Source organism: Gavia stellata, chromosome 15 (genome assembly GCF_030936135.1).
Source record: "Gavia stellata isolate bGavSte3 chromosome 15, bGavSte3.hap2, whole genome shotgun sequence".
Classification (NCBI taxonomy): Eukaryota; Metazoa; Chordata; class Aves; order Gaviiformes; family Gaviidae; genus Gavia; species Gavia stellata.
This window is the reverse complement of record NC_082608.1, coordinates 18,515,182-18,534,916: the sequence shown is the minus strand read 5'-3', so window position 1 is coordinate 18,534,916 and position 19,735 is coordinate 18,515,182. Positions and strand designations below refer to the sequence as shown.

The 19,735-nt window shown below is 46.8% G+C and overlaps 1 protein-coding gene across 1 annotated transcript; it reads right to left on the bottom strand.

Annotated features, from left to right (window-relative positions):
* Nucleotides 1-962: 962 nt before the first annotated feature.
* LOC104254176 (arylamine N-acetyltransferase, pineal gland isozyme NAT-3) lies at nt 963-3,033 on the bottom strand. Its single transcript, XM_009807859.2, has one exon. The coding sequence runs from the start codon at nt 3,010-3,012 to the stop codon at nt 2,140-2,142; it is 873 nt and encodes a 290-aa protein (XP_009806161.1). The 5' UTR covers nt 3,013-3,033; the 3' UTR covers nt 963-2,139.
* Between the last annotated feature and the right edge of the window lie 16,702 nt (nt 3,034-19,735).

The window sequence follows — 19,735 nt, the reverse complement described above, 5'->3', positions numbered from 1 at the left end:
CCAGTGCGATCTGAGATGAAGACCTCTTTTTTTTCCCCCTTCCAACTGAGAGCTTCATTCGATTGCTCAGCAATAAAATCTGCTTCCGTGGGTGTGCTGAGCAGGAGGTCCAGAAGCGCTGAGCTGTGCCACGAAGTGGGCAGCAGCCAGAGCAGCGGATGGGGCACTCACTCGAGGAGATGAGTCAGCTGAAAGAAAAGCAGTTTCTCCTATTACCGTTTGCCCTTCACATGCTGAATCTCTGGGGCAGCGGACATAATGCCCTACCCCTTCCCCTGAGCCTACAGAACAGCCCAAAGCATGAGAAACTCCCAGGCGCAGGGAAAGGAACCGGCACAGCCCTTTCCAGGTGTTTCCTGTGTTTGTGTTCCCACAAATGATGGAGCTTCCGGGCTCTGCCACGGACTGTCTCCTGCCCCACACCTCTGCGAGACCTGGCCAGGCTTTTCCCTGCGTCCCAGCTCTGCCCCGGCTGCCAGGCTGCTGGAAGGACAAACCCACCAGGTCTGTTCCGTCTGCCACAAACACGGAGACCAAAGGCGGCTACAGCTTGCAAACAAGCCAGATTCTGGGACGGTTTCTTCCAACCACCTGCGTTGCAAGCTGCTGGTCCACACCATGAGAAGCCCCTTTTTCTTCTGCAATCCACTACAGGGTCAGTCATTAACATTTCATTTCTCTATGGGATGGGGGAGCCTCATGCGCTATAGGGGACTATTGCACACGGCGGCCAAGCACATACAGATGCGTTTGGGAAGACAGGGATTTGGGGAACTCTCTGTGTCTCTATGAAATACATTTTGAACATGCAGAATAGCAGCAGCTTTTATTAACTATAAATTGCTAGTTATAGAAAGCTGCACATACTGCATAACAAATAAAAAAGGGTCAGTGAGTTACTGTATTTTTAAAAGCCTTCGCTGCAAAATATTAGCACATACAAATAATCAGGACAACTGCAGTGATTAATGAAATTTTTTACTTTGGGAATACACGTTGTCATTTGAGGAAAAAACAGCTGAATACTTCTACTTACAATTCTTGATTTTTTTATGTAATTGTCATTCACTTACACAGTTCACTTAATTATAAGTGCATAGTTGTACTCCTTCCATGATTTGTACATAAAGGAACATCAAGCATCATCTCAAAGGGCAAAGTGATTACATCTGAGTAATTTCTCATACTAAAAATCTTAGCGTTTAGGTATCTGATGAAGATTCATCATTTCTCCTCATATCAATATAATTAGTTTCAGTGCAAACACATCCTCAGTAGAACAGATATGTTTCAGAAAAATAATTCTGCGCATGTGTTTGAGTTCAGCCACGGTAATTAATGTGCAATAACACTCGGAGAAGAGTAGCACTCTTACGAGAGGAGCATGTATTCCCAGCAGTCTGCTGCTGGGTGGGAGCAAACCCAGCAAAAATGCATGGGAGATGCTTTCAGTTCAAGGCAATACTGCTTTTTGGTTATGTCACTGAGAGAACACGAGTTGAGTAAAGTTTGAAACAAGACAGAATTGTCTGCTGATATTTCTCATCATCAGTTTTACGCCATAAATAGCCCGTCCGTAAGTATTCACACAGTGCGGCACAGGCGTGGGACTGTCCAACTGCCACGTCAGAGGGTGTTGTGAATGCAAGAGCAAAAAGGACAGGCTTATGGCTTAACTGCAGCAAACTTGGCACTGGATGTCTTTGTTTTTCTGGCTATTAAATTCCAAACATAATATGGTATTCATTTAAGAGGTGGGTATGATCTTCCCCAGGTGGCAGCGCAAAGTAATAAAGAAAGAGACAAACAGCTCCATCGCTCTGCCTTGCTACTCTGGGTGTATTTGGAAAAGCTTTTAAGAGATGAAAGGAGTAGGGAATGGGCAGAGTTTGCTTCCAGCTAAGCACAAACAGAAGGGGAGTGATTTGATTGAGCTAGGAAGAAATTATTTGTACCCAAACCAAAAAGAGATGCAGGAACAGTTGTAAAAATCAATTTCTTTTCCAGATTCATGCTAATATGTTCTGCCTTGCACTGGTGTAGACGGAAAGAGAAAGCTTAACCTTTAGATGCTTGTCAGAAATAGGGGGAAGGATTACATGTAATGCCACTGGATTGAATTATAATTCAGGCAGTGTGTTAAAACATAGACAATCTACTTGTATTCATGGGTACAAATTTCTTGTCTAGTGTTATATTGAATTTCTCTTTCAGTGTTTTCTCTATTTCTTCATCTGCAAGGATTCTGATTTCCACCAGATCCATATTATCCTTATAATTGTACTTCATCTCGACCAGTTTCCACCCCACCAGAGCCCGGACGCCGTCGGCGGTCTGCAGGCTGCAGACAGACTTCGTCACGAACGGCGAGTCCGGCGCTGTCTGCAGGTGGGTGTTGCAGGCTCTGAACCCTTCGATGTCTCGTGGCTGAAGGGTAAAGATATAAATCGGACGGCAAACTTCTTTGTCCACATTATGGGAAGTGGAGACGCTTTGGTTGGGAACCCACTGCTTCCTTTTCACCTTCTCGAAGTACCAGACCCCGCTCCTCTCCAGGAAGCGGAAGACCCCAGGAATCTGCGGCTGGTCTCTCCCTGAAATCAGCTCCATTGGCTGCCACATCTGGTAGGCCATCCCAAACCCCCCGTCCACGACGTAGGATTTGTCGTCAAGCACCACTTTTAGCAGCAGATGATTGATTTCATCTGCATACACGTCGCGCTCTGGGACATAAACTTTTGATCCCAGAAGTGTGACGTCGTAGCCGAGGGTTTTCAGGACCCAAGATAAAAGGTAGTTGTTTTCCATGCACCAGCCCCCGCGTTTCTTCCTCACTATCTTGTTGTAAGTCACTTCCAGGTCCAGCTCAATGCTTTCCCCACAGTGGATGCTGAGGTTTTCAAAAGGGACTGCGCGGATGTGGTGCTGCAATATATCCGTCAAGGTAGCCAGGTCCGGCTTATCGTAGGAGCCCCGGTAAGAAATCCTGGTGAAATACTCCTTGATGTCCATGCTGCCTCGGAGAGAAGGGTGAAAAAAATAATAGGCTCTGTCAGAAGTGATGGCAGGATCTTCCCTACCCATTATAACAGGGCGCTCATCAGTATGGGCAGGCTGCTCAGAAGAGGAGTGGGATTTGACTAATGGCCCTATCAAAGGCAGCTGAGTGTGAGTATTAGTGCTGAGGGGAGCCAATGGGACACTGCTGATGAGCACAAATGTTATTTTTAATTGTTTCTTTTACAGCTGTGAGGAGAGGCTCCAGCTGTGCTAAGCACATTTCAGCAGAGAGTTCCTGCCCAGCAAAGCTACAAATCTCCGTAGGAAGGAACAAAAACAGTAGTAGCACTGTTTCCCTGCTAGAAATGATAGGAACTGAGACTCTCCAGATCTGAACCGCTTTACTCGTGATTTGACTCAGCGAAGTGGAAGCAGAAAACAAACCCTCCCACTCTTGCAGAGCAATCCTCTGCAACCAAACCTGAAACAAATCTGCCCTGCCGTGGCATCTCCCTCATTATTTAGGCAAGGCAGCCTGGCACGAGCTGCTCTCACCTGCTCCTGGTCTCCATGCCGGCGGTAGCAGACGTGACCTGGAGCGCAGAAGGGGTTTTTAGGGCAGAAAAGGCCATGGGAGGGTTTTTGCTGCATCTGCTGCGAGCCGCCTCCCCGCAGCACGGCTTAGCTCCCCTGCTCTGCTCATCACAGCCCTGTGCCAGCAGCAGGAGGAAACCAAGGTTTGAGCCAAAACTACAAGTTTCAGGGGGGCTAACGTTTTCTGACATCACTTTTTGGGATGCGTTTGCACCTTCAACTCATGGTCTCCCCAGCGGCGGGTGCCTGCCCGGGGGTAAGGGACCAGGCATCGCCCTCCCCAGCACGGCAGAAGGGCTCCGCTCGAGCCCTCCCAGCCCTTGATGGGGAGGAAGCAAGAAAGGGATTTTGATGTAGCCAAGTACTTTTGTTATTCCTTCCCCAGGCACCGCTAAATTTCAGAGAACACTGAGTACAGAGCAATGTTGTTCAGATTATTGACCCGAGAGGTCGCAAAATGTTCTCCAGTTCCTGCGTGTGACTCTTAAGGTAAAATCATAAGAAAAAGTCCAACTGTTCCAACAGGATTAAATTCTCAATCTGATGAAAAATGGCACACCCCAAATTATATGGGGATTTTGGAAAGCTACTTTCAGTATATAAACAAAGCAATGAAAATGAAAAATTTCCGTTTGGCGTAATGTCCTGGCAGAAGCAGAGGGTGCCCTGCTTTGGCTGCCCGCATTTCCTAACCGTTAGGATAGAAGCGTTACAGAAATCTGTAACTATTGCATCACGGCCACCACCACGTCTCCAACATCCAACAAGCAGGCCTGAATGATCCACCATCGGGTTAAGAGCATCAGATGATTATTTGGGGGATTCTCTTTGTTCGGCTTTTGGCTCATTCCCCAGATTTCCCCGTAGCCCCAGAACTACAACTCTATTCATTTTTGAAAACTTGGCAGAAACTTAGTTCTTGCTGTGTGAACTTTAAACCAGCATCACCAGCAATGAGCTGGTTTCTGGTTTTCCTTTTCTTTCTCCCTTTCTTTCGCTTTGCCGCAGCAGACAAAACACGTATAGTAACTTTCACTTAAAGGGAAAAGATCGGTGTGAGGTTTTTTCTGTTTGTCTGTCCATCTCTTGTGGGTGTTCATAAGGCCCTTTCAACAGTGGTATCTGAAATAAGTCAGGTGGCACAAACGCCCCATCTGCTTCAGGCTGATAACTGAGTAAACAAACCAGTGTTACCTATTACAGCGTCGTGCGAGGCAGCCTCCGCAAGCGGCTGGAGCGTCCCCCGCTCTGCCGTTACACCATTTTCTGCTGTGTTTTGCCTTCATACAGATAGAACTTCCTCCTTAGGGAGCGCTCAGCTACCAAGATTCAGGGTTTAAAGAAAACCTTACCTGGGAGATCAGTTCACCCACCAGTGTGTCTCCGAGGTTTGGGGGGGATGTTTTTAGGCTAAAGCAAGTGGTGTGGCTGGCTGTCCTTTACCCAGCGCAGACAGGGCTCGAGGACTGTTCTCCAGCTCCTCTTCAGGGGAATGTTTTTTCCTTGAACTTGCTTTGACCCGCCTCTATCAGACTGCAAAAGCTGGGGAAAAGAAAAAAAAAAAAAGGCAGAAGGGCGGAGCATGAGATCTGTAGGGAGTAAACAAAACCAGCAGCACTAACTCAACGCACGTGCAAAACCTGGTTGTTATTAGAACAGCGGCGGCTTTGCGTTTTCACTCATTTCATGCTTTCTGCAGGCGCTAGCTTCAGCTGTGATGAAAAGCTTTTCCGTTTCAGTAGCTAGCTGAACGCACTCAGGTAAGAGACGTGCTTTTTTCCCAGGTATTAGGTTACTATTTGTTTGGAAACTTGGGGAAGAAATCTTGCATGCATTCAATTTGAAAAGGGTTTTGCATTGTTTCTGAAAAGCAGCAAGATTTCGGCACAGTCATTTGCACCTACAACCCCCTTGCCCCGACCAGAATGCACGAGAACTTCAGTCCTGCTTTTGCTTAATTTGCTCTCTCTGGTTTACATGCATTATTTTATTACAGTAAAGTTCATAGAATGTAAGAACACATTGGGACAGCAGTGTGCTTTGGTCTTTGCCTACAAGTAGCACCTGAGGATGCCGTGGTGGTGAAGATGCTGTTGGCAAAGTGATTACTATGGAGTGCTAACACTTAGGGAGCTCCATCCTTTCAGTGTGTTTCATGCTGCTTTTGTATCTATAAATTTTGCTTGCATTTTGCCAAGCTAAGTCTCATTAATTCTCTTTTATATACAGCTGGATTCTTTTCTGTTAGCTCCCCAACAGTAGTTCCAGTCCTTCACATTTAGTAACAACAGGAAGTTTCATTCGAACACTGATTTATTGGAATAATGAGCAGCGATAATAAATCAGACCAGAGATGTCTGTGATAACCCATTACACAGCTCCACTCCCGTATCAAAATTTGTCTCTTTATTATGCCATCAGTGGCCGGTGTTCGACCCTGCAAGCGGGAACTGATGCCCAAGCCAAGAGGCACTGAAGGGAATGGGTATTACCTGCCCTCACCAGATCCTCTGGGCAGATCCAGGTTGGTACAAAGAGAAAGTCCATATTCCTGGGTGGATCTTGCTGTGCGTGGAATAATCCCTTCTCTTCACAGAGACTGAGCGCCCCTCATTTCGATAAGGAGAAGCCAAAAACTGAGCAGGCAGACCCACAGTCCTGGTGGGAACCATACTGAAAAGAAGCCCGTGGACCCGTTGCTGTGCAGCGTCGGAGCAGACCCGGCCGTGCTCCTTGCCCAGTGTCATTTGGGACCACAGCGGTGCCAGATGCAGCTGCTTCCTGCGCTCCCTTGGGCAAACGTGTGAAGCACTTTAGGATCTGTTTCAGCTAATTCTGGGTTCCCATTAAGTCGTGAGTGTTTTCTAACCAAGTAGGAACAAACCCCATTTCTCCTGGTACTTTGGTACTCAGCTTTTCTCAGCTCCTCTCCCTGTAACATAGCTCTGATATTGAACATTTTCCTCCCGTGTCTTTCAAATTTTCATCCCAACTCACTATCCCATGCCGTCATTCCTACATCACTCTCCTTTTTTTTCTTATCCTGCGCATCTTCCTCCTCAAGCCATTAAAAGCAAGAGCTCTCACCCTCCCCAGGCGTGCCGAAGGACATCAGAGGGCAAAGCTCACTCAATGAGCACTAAAGTTAAGAAAAGGCTGATCTTGACCCAGGAGCCTTACCAGAGTCTGTTTGCATTTCAGCTCTGTGCCAGATCATTGGGGCTAATTTCAGGCTTGGTGGGGCAATAAACTGCAATGACGGCTGCTGGGTAATGCAGCCACGACATGCGACACAGCCCCGCCTGCACCCGTCCCCGAAAGCAGCAAAGGGCAAAGCCCAGCTCGGGCCAGCTGGGTTGCGGGGAACATGGCCACGGGGTGAAGGTGCAAATGGGAATGGCCTTGGAAAGGATACTGCTTTCCACCTGGGCACTGTAATGCCGTTTCGCAACCTTGGCAGGAGCTGAAGCTGGTTGGGCTTTTTCCAGAAGACCCTCAATGTCATTGCACTCGCTTTTATTTATTTATAAATTTAAACTGCCGACAGCATTTATTACTGAAATCCTTCTCTCATCCTAACTCTCCTGAGAGGCTGCATCAAATATCCCTCCCTCCCCACTTTAGCAGAGTATTATATGCTGCAATATTTGCCTGGGGTAATAAAAGCGTAGGGTACCCTGTTTGGGGTAATAGTCAAGTGTCTGCTCACTACTAAATCTGCTCCCCTCTAAAATGACCTCTGTGATGGGCTGTGTAACAAAGCAAGGTATATTATTCATATCATATCATATCATATCATATATCATATCATATCATGTTGTATTAATTAACTGGATGCTTAATATACAAACTATATGGTATTCTACTTAACTGTCTGGTTTTGGAGGGGAGGAGAGAAGAGAGACTTTTAAAGTAATAAAATAATCAAGGCGTTTTAAATTGAATTAGTATAAAATCTTAAATTCTTACACAAGGTCAGATTCTCCCATCCTGCTGAGTTCTGAGTCACTGGAAAAGGAAACGCTGCACACCCCGAGCCAAGTGGATGGCTCTGGCCTTTCATTTCCAAAGGGAATTTAATAGATGAAGGCTGCCCTAATACAAGATTGGTAAATAATATTCACGGCCTATAAACACATTCATAATGGCAGAACTCCCTCATGCTTTATATTCATTGCCTTCCTTATGTAATTATAGGTATCAAATAGCTGTGGCTACATATCTTTCCGGATGTGTATCTGCAGCGTCCATCAGGTGCCGTTTTGGCAGCCTCCACCCCACCGGCCGACGGATGAGCGTGCAACTACGGCAGCAACTTTTGCCCGTGGGACTGCAGAAGGGAGTAGCTGTGCTGGACATTGCTTGGCTTTTTCTTGGTAAGGAAGAGACCAAATCCCATTTTTAGTGTTTCCACAGTCTGAGGCATCTTTCTGAGGGCTGGTGAGTGCCAAAAATTATCTCCTCTGCTTATCTTTACCCTGCCAATAGGAGGTTTTTTCACACAAGCCAACTCCAAGGGTGTTAATGCAGACCGAGGAGACCACGTTGGTCTGTAGGGCCTTCCAGTCCTGAGGGTTTCAGCATAAATCTCTGACATGTAAGTGGTCCTAATGCAGTTAAATTCCATTACAAGGGGAACAATCAGCTTTTCTACATGAATGGCTTTATCTCATAGAGGGTTTGAAGAAAAAAAAACCATTTTAAGTAACTGCTTTGATGAAAAACATGCCCATACATCTGGCTGTTATTTTCCCATGAATCGTGACATGAAAAGTGGGACATGTCAGGGTGGGATTCTCACTGAAGCATGGTCACAGCGCCATGAGGACACCCTATAGCTGCCTCTGCCACCCCAGCGTGAGGCTCTGGAGTGCCTATTAGGAAGGAGAAGTTGTCTTCCATTTCACAAGCAATAATCACACCCTCAGCGTGCTGTCACTGTCCCCATCTCGTGGGCCAGGTCTCCTGGAGATGCCAGCAGTGTTGTCAAGCTAGGAAAATGTTAAGGAGAAAGTCCTGCAGAATGGAAAACAGAGAGTCGTGCTGATTTCTCTGAACGTGCCGGTAGCCGGGTCTGCGAGGGCTGGCGAGCGGCTGGGGAGGCTCCGAGCCACAGTAGCAGTGGCTTTGCTGGCATCTGGAGACGAGGAGTGGTGGAGAGCACTGAAGAGGAGGATGAAGAAGACAAGGAGAGCGAGATGGTATGTATGTACGAACGCTGCTTGTCCTGGTGGCTGGAGAAGGGGCTGGAGGAAAAGCCGGCAGCCTGGTTAACAGCCTGGGAGCTTTCTGTATCGGATTGCCTGCCCTGCCCAGGGCTGCTGCGACCAGTGAACTCTTCACCAAACATTTTGGGTAACTCAGGCTTTCGCAGCAGCTCTTTGGCCAGCTTTGCCCCGTCCCCACTAGTTCCTTTGTGAGAGAAACGCTGTCCTACCTGGGCTCACACACTTTTCCTGTTGTCCACCTTGTGTGTCCACGATCCCCATGGCCACAGACTCCTCTGGTTTTTCCTTCTGAAGGGTCTGGTTCAAGACAAGCTGGTCAGCAGTTAGCAGTGATCTCCTCCAGGGTCTGGGGTGTGCAGGTACTGATCCTGGAAACAAAATCAACCAAAACACACTCTGCCACACTTGGACACAGTTTTCTCATGCAGCACTTGGACGTGCCGATAAGGCAGCACTGAGAAGTCAATTTGTTTGGGCGGGCAAGGAGGGGGGGTCCCCTGTGCCAGGCAGGGAAGGGAGCTCATGCAAAGGGTCGGCAGACCCCATCCCTTTCCATACTGAGTGCTTGGAGCAATGCACATCTGCAAGACACATCTGCAGTCTGCAGTCCTTTCTTCCGCGTCTGATTTTCCCCCTCCTCAGCATCCACAAGCGCTGCCCAAAATGCTCCCTACCAGACCGGAGGTAAGATAGCACCAGTGGGGTCACATGTAAGCGGTTTCAAACAAGAAATTCAGCTCAGCAGGAACAGGATCAGAAACCAACTCTGCTCCCTCCTCGGCCGGGCGTACCTCTGGCTGCAGCCCCCCCCAGCAGCCGTGGGGCTGCCCCCGGTCAGGGCACCCTCCCGGCGAGCAGGAGGTGGCTGCGTGATTCGTCCCCACCATGAATGTCAGCAAATGGTGGGGAATTTTTTCCCCCTTCCTGAAAGTTCAAACCACTGCCTTACCACTGCTTCCTGCACCACTGCTTCCTGCAACGCTTGGCAGGGCGGGTCCGTCCTTCTGTGGGGCACAGGGCTTTGGATCCCTCCCAAAGTCATCGGGGAGGTAGGATTGCCTCTTGGCAGCCTCCCAGGGAGCTGGGACACCCAGCACTGCAGGTGCCTGAGATTCTACTTTTGCAGCTTAACTGTGCAAGAAGTGCATGAATTCCCTCCCTCTCTCTGCATCTGACCATTGCACACAGTGCCTCAGAAATATCCCAGCGCTTCCCAGATCACTACGTAATACGCACCCAGAGCACCTTTGGAGACCCAGGACATTAATCTTTCTCTCTTCATTTCAGTGACCTATCTAGAAGTTGGATATATTCCTTTTTACCGGCTTTTTGTGCAGATAAATGCTCCTATGGTTAACCAGTTCATAATCGCCGCTGTGTTACACTGTCAGTGCCGCAGGGAAGTACGACAGTGTAATAAGTAATGGGGCATCAGCATTGTTGGCTGGACCCTGAGACAGGGTCATGCTGTCAAAAGCCTCCTTTGGATGTTTTCCAAATGGGAAAAATTGGAAATTTGGAAAAATTTGGGGCTGAATGTTACAGAAGTGCAGCCGGGCAAAGTGGGCATCCACGGCAGAGCCTGCAAACAAAGCAGATGGTCTGTGGGGAAATGTTCAGTTGCTAAAGACCAGTTTATAATTCTCTTTAATTTCACCACATTTTCACCATTATCAGTAGCTGCTCGGTAATTGCAGGGCAATGCATTTTCCTGTGCGGAGATGAAAAGGCCTCATTTGAAAATAAAGAAGTTACTTTGGTCTAGTCCAAAAAGTGAATATAAGACATCCTGTTAAAATTAATTAGCTGATCATCTGCAAAAATTCTGTAAAGTTGCAAAACAAATGCATAAAATAGCCTGTGACCTGGGCATATGAAATTCCACCCATTTAGGTGTGACCTGCCCGCACAAAGAGGATTCGCAAGTTGACCGTCTCTATCATTATCGGGCACATAAATGGCTGGGTATTCAAAGCTGTGGACCACATGCAAAAAAATATCGTTGCAAGATATTTTAAGAGGAAAATATTCCCAACTAATCAGCAGGTGCACTGAGTAAAGGAGAGTTTTATATGTATATGAATATGGGGGTGGAAACGAGAGTTTCTCTGAAATTCCTTTGGTGAGCTCACATTTGGGATAGCAGAGAAGTACTGATGAAACACCTGCAATATTTCTGCAACTAGGATACGAAGCAACAGAAAGAACATCTCAAAAGGAAATATTCCTTAATTTTCCTAAATGGAAAATATCTTGGCTTTATAATTCATATGTATGTTCTTCATATAGTGATCTAATTTATATTAGTGGACAATGTATATATTTATATATATACACATGTATGTTAGCTCTGGAAAAAAAATCTTTGTACATGTGCCTAAATGCAGCAGCAGTCACCATTTATGAGCATTGAAACTACCAAGCCCCATCCTCAGCAGGGTCATATTGTCCTTATTCCACCGAAGCCGCGGAGGAGTGCTACTTGCACTCGCCTGGCTTTGAGCCTGCTCCTCCAAAAAGCTCCTCCGAAAGAAAGCTGTTGTTTCAGGGAAAAGGCTCTCATGGACTTCAGTGGGAATCTGGATCAGCCCTAATTCAGGCAATCAGCCTGGAAACATGCAAAGCGGGAACAATTACACGAGTTCTGTCATTCCCATTACTCAGATTTAATTTTTTTTCGGCGGTAGGTGGGAGGGAAAACTTTTATCTCAGTGAAGAGGAGGAAACAGAGAGTTACAGTGACAGCAAAGGAAAAAAACCTGCACCTTTGGAAAACATGTATTTATTACAATGCACTAACATGCATCACAGAAATAATATATGGTTGCGATGACAACGTATTCCCTCCGCCCCACTGCTGAATCAGGAGTGCAGTTGGGGAAAAGAACGGAGAGATGCTCTGGATTCAAAATGCTCCCCCAGACTTACCTTTATTGGGGATTTTTTGGCAGTGTTGAGGGGAATCTGGAAGTTGTAGGAAGATTCAGAAGCAAGAATATGGTTGTGTGGGGCTCTTCTTCAATTCTTGGCAATAAATAGCCCCACCACAAATATTATCAGTGTCAGGCATGTCCATGGAGCCGGGTGTTTACAGAGTGAGAGGTTTTTCCCGGTGTAAAAGCCAAAGGCAGTGGAGCAAGGGTTACTGTGGCAGCCCTGACTCTGGAGCGCTTGGCTTTCCTCCCTGCTACACACTCATGGGGGACACTGGTGTGACTTCTAAGTAAGTGGCACTGCAGGGACTCATGGACATGTAAAGACCCTTTTCACATGTTTTTTCCCCCTCCCCATGCAGCCACAGCTGGTATATACAGCACAAAGTAATGTGCACCACGTACAAGTGTATGGAAAAGAAGAGAGGCGAAGTATTCACACCTGGAGCAGGAGGGAGCGGACGGCGCTGGGAGGAATCACCCCTGGTTTTGCCGGCTGGCACCCTGCGCACTGCTGTACCCGAGGAAGGAGGAACGCAGCCCTCCGGGGGTTTGGGAGGGACTGAAGGCTGAGAAGCAGATTTTAGATACGGTCACTGCAGGGAGTCGTATTCTGGAGAGCAGAGTGCAGAAAGAAATTCACTATTGACAAGGTAAATTGTCATAGCTGGTGGGATCTAAAATCACATCCACTTCTGCATTGCTCGGCTGGGAACTGAGAGAATCTTGTAAAAAAAACATTTCAAGTTACTGAATCTAATTGTCTTCCAGGAATCAAGCTATGCCAAGAAGAAGCCCTTTCCCAAAAACCTACTCCACGCCTGCTGTGCTGCCCCAGGGCTGATACCCACAATATTTTTTTTTTTTTTTTCCAGCAAGGACCAGTTTGATCCTTGATCATCTGAACAGGTGAATGGCCTTTGCTGTGGGATGATGAACCTGATTAAAGTGACATCGACCCTGTGCACTTTAATCCCGTAAGGTAAAAGGTAACTAATTTCCATGTGATGGCGATGGTACTTTCATTTCCTTGTCACACTGTCGCAAACTGATGCTACAGCCAGGTCAGTGTTCCCTCTCAGGCAGATGCTGAGGATGCCGTCATGCTGGAAGATTGTCATCCCCCTTTCCAAACCTTTACTTAATAGGAGCTGTGGTATGAAATTCTGGTGAAATAGTCCTTGAAAAGTAACCACCTGCTTTACGAGCAGCTGGAGGCACATCTCTGCTGCTCCCCTATTTAAAATAAATAGACCTATCATGGAGAAAAGCCTACGGTTCAGCCGCACACCGTGAAGTCCCACTGAGACCAAACCCAGCGCTAAATGTGTCGATTCAGACTAACGTTATTTTTAATTGCTTTGTCGGCAGTTGTGCTCAGAGCCCGCCTAGCACTGGGCGCTGCGCCTCGTGCTTCATCGCAGCTCCTGCCCGGCGCAGCTCGCAGTCCCCCCGGGCCAGAGCAAATGGAGACAAATACAATGTTGACAAATACAGTGTTGTCACTGGGGCTGGAGACCAGGACCCCGAACCCGGGCAGGCGATGGAGGAAAGAGCCTTCAACTCAGGATAGCTTTCTGCTAAAATATCAGAGCTGTGCAAACCCTTTGGGAAATTTCCGAGACGTAGCAGGACTCAGCGGCTGGCCGGGCGAGCAAAGCGGCTGCAATGCCCATTTTCCTGCGGTTTCCAGCTTTCAAGAGAGGCACCAGGCGCTCCCCAGCCCTGCAGGGAAGGTGGGGTGAGCAGGTCTGTAAACCCTTCAGCGAGCGAACCCCATCCCTTTCAATGCCCACGAAAGCACTAAGCATCCTCACCAAAAGCAATCGCCAGTCCTCTCTCAGCTGTCTTCCGCCGGGTCCTACCCACTCTGCAGTTATTCTTCTAATTCCTGCCTATGCCAGCATAGCTAATAATTTTCCAAATAGTGTTGCATTGACAGCTTTGAAATGCAGCACCTGAAGTCCCACTATACATTTCTTCCATCTAGAAAATCACTTGCCTGATCATAGAAACCCAGTAGTTAATTTGGGCTACCATTTTTAATAAACTCCGTTCTGTTGTTACTGCTCACAACAGTCAGAGGCGGCCATAGCATCTGATGTGCCTGAATCTGTCTCTCCCTTATGCGTGTATCTGAGGCATATTCTCCAGCGGCATCTGAAATCAGATGGTGGGAATGTATATTCTGCTTTCAGCTAATAACTGAGAGACTAAACCTGCCTGGCTGCTAAGGACTCAAGGGAAGGGCTCGGAAATTGGCTGGGAGCTTCCTTCTCAACTTTTCCTGAAGCAGCTCCTGAATGTTTCATGATAAGAAAATTTGACTGCATGTTTATATGGCCACGAAGATACCCAGTTTAAAACCACAAAATCAATTCACCAACCGCATCAGTTATCTCTCGCTGTTGTTACTCCAGCTAACCTGGCTGATTCGGTTTTCATCGCTTTGCACAATGAAGGCATGAATAGGCAATGTCCCACCCCATCCTCATCAGAGAAAGAGTTTCTCTCCATCGTTTGCTCAGTAACATACCATTTGTTCATACCTAAGGCTCAGCTACAGCAGGGTACTTCAGCAGGACAGCAGAACTTAAGCCCAGCCTGACCGAGTGGGCATGACTGCGGTCAGACTGCCCGTCTGGTACTCAAAACCAGAAGAGAAATCTTTATTTTTAAACCTGTCATCGGTCAATCAATCAGTAACACTCAACCTAAACATCACAAAACCAGTGAGTTCCTGTTGCTGCCAAATGCAAACCCAGATCCCGCTTTGATTCAAGATGCAAACCTGAATTGTAGCTTTGATGCCCAGTTGGTATTCTCTCTTTATTTGGTTTTTTTCCTTCAGTGTTGGGCTGGTGCTCAGGCAGAGCTGCTGCAGCACTGCATATTCCTACCACGGAAGAGGGTTCATTTTGCTTTTCTCTCCCTGGGGACTAGCACGTACTTTTCAAAGCTGCACATCATTTTATTAGTTCTATTCCCAGTCTCCAAAACGTCGAGCTTCTTTTATATGAATGTGCTGCAATTTAGTACCATCAGCAAACTCTGCTGAAACAGTGAGAAATAGAGCCCTAGCAAAGATCCCTGCAGAAACCCACCCACAGCCCTTCCCCAGCGCCGGCACTTTGCTCTGTATCATCCCCGCAGCACTTTAATTCACATAATCTACCCTCATTTGCATCCCAGCTCATTCCCTGGCCTCGGTTAATGATCTGATTTTGTGTGGTATGTGTTTAAAATGCTGTCTAACAAGAAATGTGTTATTTTTTTCTCTGGTAGCACCTTTGTGAAATATTCATGATCACTAGATGTCACTGTAATTTTACTCTCTCCAGCCCTACCAAACCAACGGGATTCCTGGGCTCCCGCGAGCTTGCTTTAAAATCCTTTTGAAGTATTTACTAGTGATCAGAAAAATACCCAGCTCCTGTCCTGATGGAGGGCTTCCTAGGTTGGGAAGGCAGAACTGGCCTGGCTCCGGGCTTTGGCTGAGTTTTTCTGGGCAGTTGTTAGGCTGTGGCAGTGTGAATAATGCAAAACCACGCAACTTTGGAGCCAAGTGCTCGTGTGTGTGTGTGTATACACTTACCATGTGTGGCTGCACACACAGGTTTCTGCTCAACTCATGGAAGTCCTCTTGGTTTTATGCCGAGTTACTAAATCCCACCGGTGCATGCACGGAGCAAAATGTGTGTGCAGACACGCACCGCCCTGGGCTGTGTGCAGCTCATGGGGGCTGGCACATCTGTAAGGCCACTCATCGACTGCAGATTTCCCTGCAGCTTTAGAGGACCAAATGCCCTTAGAATTTTGTTGTTCTTTAATAATGGCCCCACTTCCCTCCCAAACACACAGCCCAAATTCCTTCACTGTCATCTGAGCGCTCCCACTGCCTTCCTTTTAGTCCGATCATCCCATTCCTACTGTAACTTCAGTTAATCACACAGGTTTTAGGGCTCAGAAATCTCTATAGAAGCATCTTGCCTGTTTCACTCGCTTTAAAAGATTTTACAGAATGTTTTTCTTCAAGGCCAACTCAAATCCACACTCCCCATTTCCTGAATTGCTGATTTCTCTATTGGATTCAGCCTTTGGGATATGACAATTTAAATATTATAGACCACACTCCTGCATAGGCACACATGGGATTTTTTTTTTTTTTTTTTAATTGGAAAAAATTCACCACTGAAATTAGTGGAAACGCCTGCTTAAAAATCACTTGTCTCAGTCTGACGCCATTATCCAGATCAGCAGAATATGTCTTCACTCTGTACTCCGGGTCCCACTGGGAAATATGCCAAAAGCAGGTCTTTCTTTCAAGAAAAATCAGTTATTGGGTGTGCAGCGCAGAGGCTCCTAACGCTGAGCCCGAGGAACAAAGCTCTTTGCTGGCATCTTTTGGTGAGCAGGGAGAAAGGACCGAGGGCCACGGCTGTCTCCATGTCCCTGCAGTGGCAAGGGAAGGATGGCAGAGCCTGCCCACGTCCAAGGGTGCTTCGCAGCCGGGGAAAATAAGATCTTGGAGCCACGGTGGTAGGAGGGATGCTGGGGTGATGTGCTCTGGGTAGAAGCTAATTGCAACATCTGCAACAACATATTTCCCTTTGAACTAGTCCACATTGACTTTGTAGCGGTCTAGGCTGGCGGCAGCAGGTTTTTAAAGGCTCGCGGGTGCCCGCCGCTCCTGCAAGCGGTAGCGAGCGGTGGGCTGTCTGGGCAGGGGGTAAAGCCGCAAATGAAAGGCACCTTCTGGCTTGCTACTTTCACCCAAATTATACGGCCTGTCCACCTCTATTAATCCCAGCATCTCGGCTGCTCTAATACATTACATTCTGGTATTGACACCATCTCGCTTTTGATCAGTCTTTCTATTCAGGATTCATTAAAAAGAGCCTAAACGAGCAATAATGCTTCTGGACAAGCATTTTATTTTTTTGTGAACTGCCAGAGGCGCTTTGTTGTTCCCATGAGGTCAAACGCCTTTCATCTTCTGTGCCAGCCACGGCCTAAAAAGTCCTAAATTTCCTTTGAATTCTGTTGATTGATTAGTTGAAGCGACATAGTCCTCTCCGTAGAAACTCTCTCCACATCTCGCCCAACAGGACGCACCACATTTTGCCTAATGAGTAACAGCAACACACAAACCAGAAGATAAAGAGACTTTTAAAAGTTTTGCCATTGAATTTAGACAAATGTTAGGGCTATGCTGCTAATCCTAAAAAAGGACTGGGAATCTTGTTAGTACAACCACATCTATGTTAGATTAGTGGCCAGTAGACAGAAGCATCTCCTTGTTAATTGGAGACCCATTAGTCCAGGGTTAAAGCTAATAGAGAGCCACCAGTGCTTTGCCCGGGGCAGGAGGAGTGGGTTTGGGGTGTGGTGGGTGCAGCACCCCAGCTTTGCATGCAGCCACTTGTCAAGCTCAGGGCCCCGAGGGCTGATGTCTGTGATGGACACTGGCGATCATGCCACCACTCTCGTTGGGTTCCTCTGCCCGGAACAGTGCTGAAAGGTCTTTCATCAAGATAACTGGTAAAAAAGGTAAGGAGGGACAGAGAAGGACTAAAGCAACTAACTAATGAAAATTACATCCTAGACCTATTTTCGTATATATAGCAGACTCTTCTTAAAATATATATATATAGTATAGTGTGTATATATATAGTATAGATAGTATATATATATATAGTATAGTGTATATATATAGTATATATACACTATATATATATAGTATAGTATATATAGTGTGTATATATAGTCTATATATACGATATATATACTCTTCGTATATATAGCAGACAATTCTTAAGGAATTGCATGAATTTTCTTATTTGTTTTGAAGGGTTATAAATTACCTTGGAGCCTGATTGTGCATACATAAAAAGTGTTGAAACAGTTCAATTACAAGTGTGACAAGTTTAAGTCCCATTTAAACATGGGCAACTCCCTATACATGAACTTTCTCTGCAGGTCGTTGACTTATTTCAATGTAATTCGACTCAGTCAGGAACCCTTTCAAAAAAACCCAACATAAACCATCGTCAATCCAAAGTGAGAGATTGCATATTAAGAGTAAGCACACGTTTCAGTTCATCAGTTGAAAAACAGATCAATATTACATGGAAAACTGTTCAAAATTAGACTAAAGTTCTGTATGTGGAACTCCCTTACATAGACAGTACTGTAAATCATATTTTTAAACAGATTTAATTTTGTTTACCCAGAAATACCCCAGAAGACCAACTTGAACAATACAGGGCTATGAATTCATAGCACAGATTAGTTAAAGCAGCTGGCGAGCCTGTGTGGATGCACTCTGTCAGAGAAAATATGGCCATAATTGGATTTATTTTAATTCACTTTTATACTTCGACTACAGGAGAAATGCTAGTGAAGTTCCTCATGCAGACAACCCCTGAGGTTAGGGCTTTCAGGGAGCTGCTGGTTTCCTTGCTCTCAACTCTGGTTCGAAAATTGGACTTAAATGCAAAAATAACATTAGGTGCTTATAAATGACAGTGAATTCCCAGTCTGAAAACCTTTATTCACGGTCAGATCTTGCCTCCTTAATTCACTCTGACTAGCACTTTATGCAAGTGGCCCTGAATGAAATGATCCTCCCCACAAACAGCATCTCACTTATCAAAGTGTTTTGCACAGACTAGGCTAATGCTGGGCGCGGGAGGGCATATTGCTCACCTCCAGCAGTTTCAATTTTCACATGCTTTGCAGCAGAGAAAGGAGACAAGTTCCCGTCAGGAGGTGCCACCCCTGCCATGCAGTGCGGAGCCAGGGGAAGGCAGGGGACAGCCTTCTCCAGCCGCATCTTCTGCTGCTGCCTTGGATGTGCTGCAGTCCCACCTCCGCAGCCCACCTCCCTTCAGGGGTTTTCTCTCCTCCTCTTGATTTGTAGGCTTCTTGTATTCCCACGCAGCCTAACTGCTACCTGAATGGTACCTAATCATCACTTTTAACCTGGGTTCTCGTTAAAAAGAAGGCAGCTTGCTTTTTCCTCCTAGAAGGGTGCTGGTGGTCTGGGTCCTGACTTGCCGGAGGACGTGCGCAGCGGCTGTGAGCGCTGTGCCCCAGCCAGAAAGGGGGAAAGGGATCACTTCTCTCTGTACAGAGCTGTAATGGGTGTAAATATATCCAGTAATTACAGGCATATTGCTGTGCAAACACATAATAAATGCAACTCCCATTTCCTTATGAATTATACATAATGGGCCACCCGCATTACTAGCTGGACCACATGTTGCATTGACTGGCCATGCTGAGACCCAGCAACGGCATCATCGCAAGCCTCAGTTTCCCTTATAATTTCCCAAATGTTCTCGATTTCAAACTGCCCCAGGAAATTATAAGCGCAGGATGCGTGTGAGCTGCTGACGAGCTGCCACGGGAGCACGGGGAGATGTGTGACGCAGAGGCAGATGGTGCGTGGGGAGGAACGACCTGCCTGTAGATACACCTCTGATACCCGTTTATTTCACCACACGTAATTGATGCTAGCTCTTTTGTGTGCCTGTGCTCATCCTATGTTTTAACCTGAGAAACACTGGCTGGGTGAGGCAGTGCCCAGCTAACGAAAGGCTGTGGCTGCATGCTGAAGAGCACACCGTTGGAAATACAGCGATGCCACGCGTGCCAGCCTTCTCCCCAGATTAGTCACTCTAAAATTATTGCTGATTTGTTTGAGCGGAACCCAAATACAATTTCACTCGTTCATCACTACAGAAATCAAAGTACGTTTCCCCATTCAAGGCACAGAGCGGAGAGCAATGGGAAAAGACCAACCTCACATCTGTGCTCAGCCTTACAGTGCGGGTAACCCTTCCCCAGCCTGCCCTGGGGGAAACAGCTGCCAAGAGCCCTCCAGTACACAGATGTTGCTTCCTTTCTGCATTTGTTTTTTTCAAACATTTCCTCAGCCACACTTATCTACGCACCTCTGATCTATATTGGCAGTAG